We start from the raw sequence: 11,966 nt of genomic DNA, 5'->3' as shown, positions 1-11,966 counted from the left end.
TAGTAATTAATTTTATGTCAGGCAGAGGGTGTACGTTAATGCCCTGTCTCTCAGCCGTTCTGGACAGAGCTGTATTTTCTAGGGGCTGTTTGCTCTCTGTGGCACAGGACGCAGCAAGCCCACGGCCAGCAGAGCCAAGCTGCTGCTCTGTGCCCTGCTGTGCCCGTGCCAGCTCCGGGCTGAGAGAGGCACGGAGCCCTTCCTGCTGCGGGCCCTCTGCAGCGCTGAGCGCACACCCGCACCTGCCCGGCACGGCCCCGCAGAGCTGCAGAGAAATATTCCTTCCCCTCACCAACCCCACCGAGCTCCCCACCTCTGCTGCACTCTCCAGCTCGGGCAGAGCCCCACAGAGCTGCAGAGAAATATTCCTTCCCCTCACCAAACCCCACCGAGGCTCCCCGTTCTCCTGCACTCTCCAGCTCGGACAGAGCCCCACAGAGCTGCAGAGAAATATTCCTTCCCCTCACCAACCCCACCGAGCTCCCCACCTCTGCTGCACTCTCCAGCTCGGGCAGAGCCCCACAGAGCTGCAGAGAAATATTCCTTCCCCTCACCAAACCCCACCGAGGCTCCCCGTTCTCCTGCACTCTCCAGCTCGGCACAGCCCCACAGAGCTGCAGAGAAATATTCCTTCCCCTCACCAAACCCCACCGAGGCTCCCGGTTCTCCTGCACTCTCCAGCTCGGACAGAGCCCCACAGAGCTGCAGAGAAAAACTCCTTCCCCTCACCAAACCCCGCCGAGGCTCCCCGTTCTCCTGCACTCTCCAGCTCGGACAGAGGCGCTGGGGCGGCCCGGGAGGGCCGGGGCTGCCCAGCCCCGCGCTCTGCGTGCCCGCTGCCCAGAGCCCTGCCAGGAGCCATTTTGTAGCTGCAGAACCCCCACGGGCCTAGACTGGATTACACGATGCTCTGAAAAACAACAAAAACAAGGAAATAGCCCTATTCCGCACGTAGTCTTTGCGATCCTCGGGCAGGAGGCTCTCCAGCTGCCCCAGCCTCTTGCCACCTTGCCACCAGCAGCACTGCCAGTGACTTTTCCCTCTGTGTCTCCCTGTCCCAGGCAGGACACCTTGCCCGGCGTGCACAGGAATGAATCCCCAACGTGCAGGCTGCATCTCCCTCAAAACAAACTCCACGTATCGCTCATTTCAAAGTCAAGCCTTGACAATTTCAAAGCTGCCACTATTGAACAAGTTGCCAAAACAAAATCATTCATCTAAACTCTTTTTTTCCCAGCTCTTTTTATTAGTCTCTTTTCACACAAACATTTGAAATGGAGAAACATTACCAAAGTATCAGCTAAAAGAAAACCTAAGCAGCACACAACCTTCTTTACTGAGAATAAAATTAGCATCTAAGTATTAAAATATATCCGCGCCTCTTTTGACAACTGCCTCCTCCGGATTCTGCAGGGGGTTTTGCCATGACTAGAACAGAACAGATGTCTGTAAAGCCATCCTAAACCATCTCCTATCAGGTCTGCAGGGCAGGTCCTTGCTTTGCCATTCTCACTCACTGTTGTAAGCTCTTAAAAAAGCATTTTTACTGCCTGCAGTTATGTTCAGGTGAGCAGGCATTAGCAAGACAGATTATATTTTTATCCCATACAAACAGCATAGAAAGGTTAACTAAATGTTTTAGTTCAGGGGCTGTACAGATTAGTCACTACAATACAAACTATTTCCTTCTGCATGCTCCACTATAAAATCAGATTTCTCAAAGAATACAGACTTTCTCTGGAATTTCACCTCTCCAAAGCAGGAGTGCATCTCTGCAGAAATATTTTCCTTACAGGTGATCACAGTAACAAGTATAAATAACAGGGGTGGTTTAGCAAACAATTGTCAAAGTTACAGTCAGTTAAAAAAACTGGTGTTAGATAGGATGCTTTTAATCTGAGAACATTATATTTAAAAAATAAAATGCAAACACACAATACTACACCCTATCCACTGCTTTGGAGCTTTACAGCAAGCAGATTTGTTATAGAAACTTAATTCCTGATGCCGTAAGGCCGAGACACTTGAACACAACCTGATCAAAACGCCTTCAGGACTCTGCCTTCACACAGTGTGCAACCACTACATGCTAATGGCAGGCACAATGCTTGAAAACAAAATTTTTTTTCAGAGGATTACACCAGACACAGACAGATATGCAAAAGCAATGATACCAAAGGAATCAAAATGTTCATGGCTCATAAAGCATGGCAGAGATGGAATGGCTCCAGTTCATCGCCTGCTTAGAATCCTTATAACACAATGAATCAACATTACCCCTTTAAGAAAACCATCCCGAGTTGTGTTTATCTGGGGACAAATCCACCTAATCCCACTCATACAAGCAAGCACAGCAACTGCAAGAGAGCTGCTAGATGCGAGAAGCCAGCAGAATATGTCCCCTGCTTGTGAACAGTCCTGGGACTCTTCTGGGGTGTGACACAAATCCCTTCTTCCTGACACTAGAAGCTGAGCTAACAGGGCACCTGCCCTGTCAGTACTGTCCTGCCCTGGTCAGCTTTGTAATGTTTTTGTCCAAGCTCTGCACACAGGTCTCCACTGCCAGGCTTTGAAAATCATGAGCTGTCTCTCCCCAACTCACAAAACCAACCTAAAACATCCAGGAGAGAGGGTATTTCCCATTCTAGAACTCTCCGTATCTCCCTGCAACTGGCAAGGATAAGGAACAGGGACTTTTTACCTCTTTTACAAGAAAAAAAAAGCCTTCTTACTTGTCCGTGAAAGCAGAGGCTGCAGGAGAGACAGCCCTTCTGTGGCGTCACTCCGCAGTGTGAGCCAGCAGCAGCTGGTGGGGCAGAGGCGCTGGCACCAGCACGCACCAGCACACGGTTCCATGCTCGGGAGGCACGGCCCTCCTGCCCCACCTCATGGTGCTGAGCCCCGTGCTTTGACAGCGTTTCAGAGCCAAGCAGGGCCCCACCCCACATCCACTGCTTCACACACACACAGAGCTGCACCTGCCCAATCCTGCCCCGTTTCTGGAGCACTGCAGAAAGGCCTAGGAGGCCCAGCACCTCAGTGAGGTGCACTCAACAGTTTGCTCCACTCTTCCTCAAACTGGCTGCAAGCCCCGTCTGCATGGGGAGGCCCGAGGGTGGGGGACAGGCCGTGACACCAGGGAAGCCAAATGAGCCAGGACGCCGGTTTTAAGTCCTGGCCATAAAAATGGCAGGGGCAGTGCTGCCAGTTGAAGCAAGGACCTGCGGGGGGCAGGCAGGAGTGCCCCAAGCCCCGGGGCCCAGCCAGAGACACTGTGGGGCCAGAAACGGCCCCTGCACTGACCCTCCAGTGGGGCCGCTACTCCAGGGTCGGAGACGCTACACCCTCCCGGCCACGGCTCCCCAGGCCGGACAACCCCAGCAGAGGCCCCACCCTGGGACGGCGCTTCGGGCCCGACAGCAGCAGCACCCATCCCGAGGCGCTCCCGCGGAGCCCTGCGCGCCCCGCGCCTCCCCGGCTCCGAGCAAAGCAGTAACGAAACCGAGCCTACCGGCACCTTTTCCGAGCCTGGCGCGGTCCGGAGCAACGCAGACACGACCCAGGTGGGTGTCCGAGGAAAACCCGACGGCCGCGGCGGCTCCGCTGCTCCTCGCCCGCCGCGGTGCAGGGCGGTCCCGCTGGCCCGGGACGGGCCCGGGCCGCAGCGCTCCGCGTCCAGCCCCGGGCCGGGCTCTGCGCGCAGCGAGAGAAAGACTTCACGGCAAAAGAGAAGCAGAGCTCCATGTCTAGCTGGGACACCTCGAAGGGAACTATGTTAAGGGGCCAGTGGGGGGCTCAGGGACATTTTTTTGTTTGTTTGTTTTAGCTGTGCAGCTGCAGAGGCTGTCCTTTTCTGCCCAAGAAACCTTTTTTTTTTCCCCCCTACCTTTGCAGGAAGAAGAGGGTAAATTTGCTCAAATGTAAATTTCAAAGCATGCAAGGTTCCGCGGGCTGCTCGCCCGAGCGGCCCCTGCGGCAAGCGGAGGGGACGGGCCACCCCGACCTTCCACCGCGCCCCCAGTCAAGTTCAAGACGGGCCGGTCTGGGTGTGCCCCGGTCAGTGAAGGTGCAGCGGCTGTAGTGCAGGTCCCTGCCTGCCAGGGGCCGGGCTCAGCCCGCGGCGCTCCCTGCGGCCGGGTGAGGCTGCGGAGCCGAGCGGCCGGGCTGGCCGCGCACGCCGGCCCGTGGCGCTCCCGCCGCAGCCCGGCCCGGCAGCCGGCGCGCTCCGGCCCCGGTGCGCCACGATGTGCCGGCGAGGGGCGGCTTCCACCGTCGCTCCGGTTGCTTGGGGCTCCTGTGCGACGCCGAGAAGTTTCTCGGGGGAGATGTTTGATCTCTATCCCTCTTCTCTCCTGAAGACGGGAAGGCTTTTCCGCATCCTAGTCAGAAATAAAAACAGAACAAAACAAACCAGACGATAACGGAGACAGTCCTGCCCGCCGCTCGGTCGCCCCGGGCCCCCCCGTGTCGGCGGGCGCGGCTGCCCGGCCGCACACCCCGCGCTCGGCCCGGTACTCGCCGGGTACCCAGCCGGTACTCACCGTCGGGACCGCCCCGTCGAGGCGGCCCCGCTGCCCCGGGGCTGCTCCACCTCGCCGGCGCCGTGCCCCGACCTCGGCCCGCTCGGGAAGCTGGCGGGGAGCGAAGCGCTGGCGGAGGGCGGGGACAAAGGGACAGGAGAGAGAGCGGCGGCGAGGAGGGGGCTTCCCCCGGCTCGAAAACAACGGCCCGGCCCCGCTGGCAGCGCCCGCCGGGCCCGCGACGGACCCGCGGCTGCCCCGCGCCCCGCAGGAGGTCAAAAACGGCTCTTTCCAAAACAATAAACTTTTAATGCTAAAGCAGTTATAACCAAAAGCTGTACAGAGTTGATTTTTTTTTTGTTTGTTTGTATTTTTTTTGTTAGAAAACAATTTTTTCTCCCCCATAAATATTGTTCAGTTCCCGGCACTTTGTATCAATAATTAAATTACGAACGATAAATATGGCATCATGGGTATGTATTTACAAAAAAAGTTATTACAAAAAGGCAACTGTTATACTAAACGTCACAATCTGGGCAGAATAAACACCACATCCTCATCCTGAAAAATACTGACCGACCCCATCAGACGAGAATACATTCACAAGTGTAATGCTTGGAGAGAGAAGGAGAAAGAGAAGAGCAGAGAAAGAAGCAGCAGGAGAGCTAGAAAGGAAAGTTCAAGACATAACAGGACTTTGGCACGGTTTAAGACTGTAAGTTTAAACAATCACCACTAAGGCGAAGGAGAATTTTCATCCTCATGTCAACATCCCACCGAAAGAAAGAAAGAAAGGGAAAAAAAAAAAAAAAAAAAACAAATTAAGAAAAATAAAATAAGTGGGGAATTGGAGGAAGAGAGACTCAGGCAAGGGGGGGGGGGCGGTGGTGAAAATCAAAGAAACGACTGAGACTGAAAAAAAATGACAAGCAAAAAAAAGAAATCTAATCCTGAGAAAAGGACATGGCTAGTCCAGAGTCTGGGCTTGCAAAAAAATAGTAATAATTATAATATAATAATAAAAGACCCCCCCTCCGCATCCTGGCAGTTAAGTAGGTGTAGCCCTATGCGGTCGTCGGTGTGGAAACTCCATTTCCGTGGGAGCGAGCTGCAGTTGGCTTGGCTTGTCCTCTTTTTTGCCTCGTTCCCTATGCATTTGGTCCAGTCTGTGGCCGGGCAGCAGCTGCCTTCACACATACCACTCATTAAAATTGGGGGGCAGTCCAGGGTTATGGCCGGGGTTACTCTGCAGGGCGGCCGGCGGCGTTTTAGTGGAGTCCTTACTGCCGGCGGAGCCCACCGCAGGGGGGGTGGAGGACTCGTACCCCGAGCTGGCTGCAGGGGAAGAGTCCGAGCCCTGGGATTCGTGCACCTAAAACCAAGAGGCAGAGATGGGAGCGAGCTCGGGGCCCCCGCCGCGCCGCTGGGCTGTTCCTCCGTGCAGGAGGGAGCAGCGGCCCGGCCCTGCCGGCCATCAGCGGCCCTGCCCGGCCATCAGCGGCCCTGCCCGGCCCCGGACACTGCTGCGGCACCCCGGCTGCAGCCGCAGGCCAGGCTGCGCCTGCACGGCCTCCCCGCACTGAGCCACGCTCCGCGACCCGGGCAGCGCTTGCACTACAGGCAGCACGGAGAGAAACTACGCCATTTCCCCGGGCTGTGCTCCAGCCACAGCCCAGGCAGCGGGCACGGCTCGGGCCGCGCTGGCAGCGCGGAGCTCAGCTCTGCCCTGCTCTGCGGGAACGAGCCCTGAGCACACCAGCGACTGAGCATCACTGCTCAGGGAGGAAAGGGCTGGAGCACCGGGGTGATTTACCTTCATGTGTTTCCTAAGTGAGCTGGGGTGGGTGTAGGATTTGTCGCACACCTTGCAGATGTAGGGCTTGTCCGAGGTGTGGACGTGCATGTGTTTCTTCCTGTCACTGCTGTTGGCGAAGCGCCTGTCGCAGCCCTCAAACTCGCACTTGAAAGGCTTCTCACCTGCGAAATTTAGAGAGGGTGAAGGAGGGCCGTTCCCCTCTCCATCCCCACCCGCCTCCTCCCAGGACAGCATCTGCCCTGCTCGCCCCACCTTACGGATGCACAAGCACCGCAGCAAATGAAGAAGGGAAAGATGGACAGCAAGATTTGTTACGTGTCGGGTAAATTTGGATCAGCCTTTATGACTTTTAACTCACCTCCCGCCAGGCCCACGCTGGGCTCCAGCAGGGAAGGCGGCTGGGCGAGCTTGGGAAAGGAGAAGACCCGAGATAAATTCAGCGGCTCGGACAGCTTTACAAGACCTACTCGAGGATACAAGCCAAAGTACGTTTGCTTCCAGCCTTCCCCCTCTCTTCCCTCCACCCATGCAGGAGGGCTGAAGGAAAGTCGGGGCTGCAAATAAAAATACTTTGACAAAAGTATCGCCGATTTAATTAGAAGAGACGCCAATCAGGCCTAAAAATAAAAATAAAAAAGGAGCGGAAGTCACCGAAAACGAGATTTCATTAGCATTTCTATGGCTCCCTCCGCTCCGGAGGCAGCGCCGCGCCGGCGGCCGCGGGCCCGGCCCGTCCCCGCAGCCCCCGCGCCCCCGTCCCGCGCGGGGACCGCACGCACACGGGCCTCACCTGTGTGCGTCCGCTTGTGAATCTTGAGGTTCTCGGAGCGGGCAAAGATCTTGCCGCAGCCCGGGAAGGGGCACGGGAAGGGCTTTTCCCCCGTGTGCACCCGAATGTGGTTCACCAGTTTGTATTTCGCCTTGAAGGACTTGCCTTCCCGCGGACATTCGTCCCAGTAGCAGATGTGGTTGTTCTGCTCCGGCCCCCCGACGTGCTCCATGGTGACATGGGTCACCAGCTCGTGCATGGTGCTGAAAGTCCTGTCGCAGCTCTTCTTGGGCCGGCTGAGCTGGCTCTCGTCGAGCCACTTGCAGGACAATTCTTGCTTGATGGGCTGGCGCATGTACCGAAAGAAAGCGCCGGGGCCGTGGTGGTGGTGGTGATGGTGGTGGGCCGCCACGTTCATGCCCATATTCATATTCATGTGGTTGTAGTTGTGGAATTGGGCGCCGGCGTAAGGGTCCGTGCGCGGGCTGGAGACGGCCCGGTAGGGATCCGGCCGCCCGAAGAGGTCCCCGCGCAGCCCCAGGTGCATCTGCCCGTTGTCCACATGCCCGTTGGGGGACGTGTGGCTCGGGCTCTGCTCGTGCAGCCCCGGGAAGAGCAGGTAGCCCGGGGTGTCCGGGATGCCGCCGGGGCCGTGCAAGCCGCCGGGGGAGCCGCCGAAGAGCCCGTGCTGCGCTGTGCCGGAGGCGGCGTCCGCGATGCCGGAGCCGCGGTTGCGGAACAGAAAGTCGCGGGTGGAGTTGAAGGCGGCGGCCCCGCCGTAGGAGGGCACCTGGCCGGCGTGGTGGTGGTGATGGTGGTGGTGGCCCAGGGCGCTGGCGTAGCCCGGCGCCTGCGGCGTGAACGCCGAGCTCTGCCCGGCGGCAAGGTCGTGCGGGGCCGCGTTCAGCTTGAAGGCGGCGGCGTGCGAAGAGTCCCCGAAGGGGCCCAGCCCCATGCCGCCGGCGGCGGCGTCGCGACCCGGCATCTCGTGGTGGCGGGGCGCCGCAAAGCCGCCCACCCCCAGCGCCGGGAACTGCGGCCCTCCGTCCAGCAGCATCGTCATGGGCGCGGGGCCGTCGGCGCGGCTGCAGCCTGCCCGCCGCCCCTCCTCCCGCCCGCCCCCAAAAAAGTACAAAACCACCCCAAAGTGCACCCCCACTCCGCCCCCCGCTGCGGGCAGGCGCGGTCCCGGCCGCGGGCGGGCAGCGAGGCGAGCACCCCCCGGCCGACAGCAAAAACAAAACAAAACAAAAAAAAAAAAAAAAGGAAAAAAAAAAAAAAGAAAGAAAAAAAGAAAAAAAAAAAAACAACCCAGAAACAAAACCACAAAACCCAAAGCAGCCACCCGCCCCCCGCGCCGGGCCGGGCAGGGCGGCGCAGCAGGGCGAGGAGGCGCGGGGCGGCCGCGCTCCCGCTCGGCGCCGTCGGGGCACTGACGGGGCGCCCGTCCGCGCCTCGCACATAAACCAACCCCGGGCCAGGCCGCGCCGCGCCAATGGGGAGCCGCGCGCCGCCGGTCACCTGACCCGCCGCCCGCCGCCCCATTGGCCGCGCCGCGCTTGATTGGCACGCGCCCCGCGCCGCCGCGGCCGCTGATTGGGCGCGCGCGCCCCGCAGGTAGAGCAGGGGCGGCCGGGGGGGGCCCGGCCGGGGGAGCGCCGTGAGGGAGCGCCGTGAGGGAGCGCCGCGAGCGGCCCGGCCCGGGACCCCCGCGTCCCGCGTGTCCCCCCGTGTTCCGCATGTCCCGCGTGTCCCAGCGCCGTGTCCCGCCGCCCGTGCCCTGCCAGCGCCGCCCCACGCCGTGCGGGATGCTCGCCCCGGGCGGCGCGGCGGGGAGGCGTAAAGCCGCTGCAAAGCCGCCGCGTTGATTCAAAAATAAAATTTAATTAAAAAAAAAAAAAAGAAAAAGCTAAAGCCGAGGCTCTTTGCCGTTTACTTATGTATACATACATATCTAGATAATCACATATATTTGTTCTATTTGTCTGTTCATTTTTATCTGTGCTGATTACACGCGGGAGCAGAGAGCAGAGCTGTGCGCGGAGAGCCCGCTCCTGCCCCAGCCCCGTCCCCAGCTGGCTCTTTCTTACTCCCGTTTATCCGTTTATTCTTTTTTATTTTCTTTCTTTCTTTCTTTCTTTCTTTCTTTCTTTCTTTCTTTCTTTCTTTCTTTCTTTCTTTCTTTCTTTCTTTCTTTCTTTCTTTCTTTCTTTCTTTCTTTCTTTCTTTCTTTCTTTCTTTCTTTCTTTCTTTCTTTCTTTTCTTTCTTTCTTTCTCTTTCTCTCTCTCTCTCATTTTTTCCTTCTTTATTTATCTATTTCTCTTTCTCATTTTTCCATCTTTCTTTCTCTCTTTTTTCCCCTTTCTTTTTTTTAATTTTTATTTTTTAAATTGTATTTTGCAAGGGAAACGTTCTGCCTTGGAACAATTATCAGTTGCAGACAGCGCTATAAATCCACTCATTTTCTGTTCTGGAAAGCATTTGCAAAGAACTATGGGGAGCAAGAGTGAAAATAAAAGGCAGAAAGAAAGATGGCTGTAATTGTAATATCCTGAGGTTTGCTGAGCCCCCAAGTCTGGCTATTGGGCAGGTCTCAGGCTCGCCGCCGGCTCTCTGCAGGAAACGTAAAATCTGATCAAGTTCAGAGACGCATTGAGAGCCTGCTTCAAGCAGCGCTTTATAACCGCGGCCCTTTCACATTCTTCCCCCCAATCAGCCCCGGGAAAGGCTTCGTCTTCTTTATTTTAAGGTTTGCAGGGAGCGACTAAAAGAAAAATAAAAAAAAAATAAAAAAGGGAAAAAAATAAAAAAGGGACAGAGAGGGAAAAAAAAAAGGAAGAAAGAAAGGGGAGAAAAAAAAGCCACCGATATAAAATCTCCCCGAGAGATAACACCGGTACCCGTCAAACACTCAAATTTCCCAGGCCACAGCCGCCAAGAACAGTCCCAAAGTTGGAAGGTGAGTCCACTGCTCGTTGGTGCACGATCGCAGCAGAGCAGGAGGCGGGAGCGCGGGGACCCGCCCGGGGGGCACCCACCGGGGGGACACCCACCGGGGGCACGTACTGGGGACACCCACCGGGGCACCCACCGGGGCACCCACCGGGGGCACGTACCGGGGACACCCACCGGGGCACCCACCGGGAACACCCATCGGGGACACCCAGAGAGGCACCCAGCGGGGACATCCCACTGAGACACCCACCATGGGCACGTACCGGGGCACCTACCGGGGGCACCCACCAGGGACACCCACCGGGGCACCCCCCGGGGCGGTCGGGGCCGCCTCTTTCGCTCCGCGCTGCACCGCGGCTGTTCCGCGGGAGGCGAGCGCGCCTGCGGCACCGCAGCCGCTCCCGCAGCCGCTCCCGCGGCTCGGCCGGCAGCCCGGGCTCCGGGAAGCCGGGGCAGGGCCGGGGGTAGCCGGTCACAAGGCTGCGGCCCGGGGGCGGCGGGGCAGGCCCGCACCCCTCGCTGCTCCGCCGAGGCTCTCCCTGCCTGCCCCCGGAGCGCTGCCGCGGGGACGTTCATTACCCCCCGCACGTGTAGGGTTTTCTGGACAACAACCAACCCCACAATAAAAATTAAAAAGAAAAAAAAAAAAGAAAGAAAAAAAGAAAGAAAGAAAAAGAAAGAAAAAGAAAGAAAGAAAAAAAAAAGGCCGGGGAAGGGGGGTGGAAATTCAATTATTCCCGTCAGCTGAGCGTCGGGGAGGGCAGCGCCTCTGAAGTCGCCGACCTGGAGCGACCGAGGGCGACTGACCCCTGCTAGTGCAGAGGCCTCACGTGCGGCATTGTGTCCCCGGCGGGCGGGACGCGCCGGGCCGGGCCGGTGGCGCGGCCGTGCCGCCCAGGTGCCCACGCCACGCGGGGCTGCGGCTGCCCCGAGCGGGCGGCGTGGGGAGGCAGGCGTGCGTGTGCGCTGGGAAACCCTGCGGCTCGGACAGAGGGAGCGACTGTGGCTCCACGGCGGCAGAAGCTTTAAAAAAATTAAAGTTGTTTTTCGCCTAAAATATAAAAATAAGTATCGCCGCGTCTGCAACGGCGCGACTGCGGGGCTTCGAGAAAAACATCTCGAGGGCTTGGGATTGAGGAGAAAAACAAAGAGATCGTAGCTTTGGACGAGGACTCCCCGTTTCGGGACGGTTTGGTGGCCGCAGCCTGCCTAGCAGCTGTGTACTTGCGGATCAGGCTACATAAATTAACCTATAAATCTCTTTTTATACGTTTCCCACTTCTACTCTGCCAACTTTGCCTGGGTGTGTTCACCCGGCAGCATCCGCACTGGCGTTCTATCATTATTTACACCCCATCACTTCCTGATTGGAATTTGCCAATTCGGGGAGCAAAAATTGTATAAGACCAGGTGGGGGTTTTTGGTTTTGTTTTGGTCTTTTTTGTTTTTGTTTTTAGAGCATTGTCCTTATAGCCTATGATTGTTTTTCCCTTGCTGAGCTTTCGGAATATATGTGTTTATATATAAATATATAAAATATATTTTGTACTTTATTATGTCAATTCAGTAATTTCAATTTTTATTCAGCGGTATTCCTGGCCAAGCTCAATTCATTTTCCAGAAGTCGGGGTACCTCTCATCTCTTCCATTTAAAATCTATCTCAATTGTAAACGTGAAAACAACAGCAACCGGAAAACTAGTCTCCAGGCTCCCTTCTCCCTCCGTGCTCCCGACGCGAGGGGAAGGCGGAGAAAGACACCCTGTTTTACGTCAAGAACAAATATTGTGCAGTTCTCCCACCTTTTTGTTTTGCTTTGTTTTGTTTTCCTTTCGAGTGTTTTTGGAACTTAAGAGCTACAAAAAAGCAAACCCCCCGGAAAGCGTTGCGGGTGCCTCGGTGCCCA

The 11,966-nt window shown here is 57.0% G+C and overlaps 1 protein-coding gene across 2 annotated transcripts; it reads right to left on the bottom strand.

The window, feature by feature from the left end:
- Window positions 1-4,808: 4,808 nt before the first annotated feature.
- Window positions 4,809-8,198, bottom strand: ZIC3 (Zic family member 3). 2 transcript variants are annotated; one of them, XM_064426419.1, is made up of 3 exons: window positions 7,127-8,198; window positions 6,334-6,497; window positions 4,809-5,892 (listed from the first exon to the last, which is right to left on the bottom strand). In XM_064426419.1, exons 1-3 carry the CDS (start codon window positions 8,166-8,168, stop codon window positions 5,710-5,712), a joined length of 1,389 nt encoding a protein of 462 aa, XP_064282489.1. In that variant the 5' UTR covers window positions 8,169-8,198; the 3' UTR covers window positions 4,809-5,709. The 2 variants fall into 2 exon arrangements, with proteins under 2 accessions (XP_064282489.1, XP_064282490.1); XM_064426420.1 differs by having other exon boundaries at window positions 6,385-6,497.
- Between the last annotated feature and the right edge of the window lie 3,768 nt (window positions 8,199-11,966).

Source organism: Passer domesticus, chromosome 7 (genome assembly GCF_036417665.1).
Source record: "Passer domesticus isolate bPasDom1 chromosome 7, bPasDom1.hap1, whole genome shotgun sequence".
Lineage (NCBI taxonomy): Eukaryota > Metazoa > Chordata > Aves > Passeriformes > Passeridae > Passer > Passer domesticus.
Note: the sequence above shows the minus strand (reverse complement) of the source record. Positions and strands in the feature narration are given on the sequence as shown.

What these genes read in the sequence shown, in the direction of transcription:
- ZIC3 (XM_064426419.1), bottom strand. Translation starts at nt 8,168, where the DNA reads ATGACGATGCTGCTGGACGGAGGGCCGCAGTTCCCGGCGCTGGGGGTG. An exon ending in TCACAAGCGGACGCACACAG is followed by an intron (nt 6,498 to 7,126) that starts GTGAGGCCCGTG and finishes TAAATTTCGCAG; the next exon opens with GTGAGAAGCCTTTCAAGTGC. An exon ending in CACTTAGGAAACACATGAAG is followed by an intron (nt 5,893 to 6,333) that starts GTAAATCACCCC and finishes TCTTGGTTTTAG; the next exon opens with GTGCACGAATCCCAGGGCTC.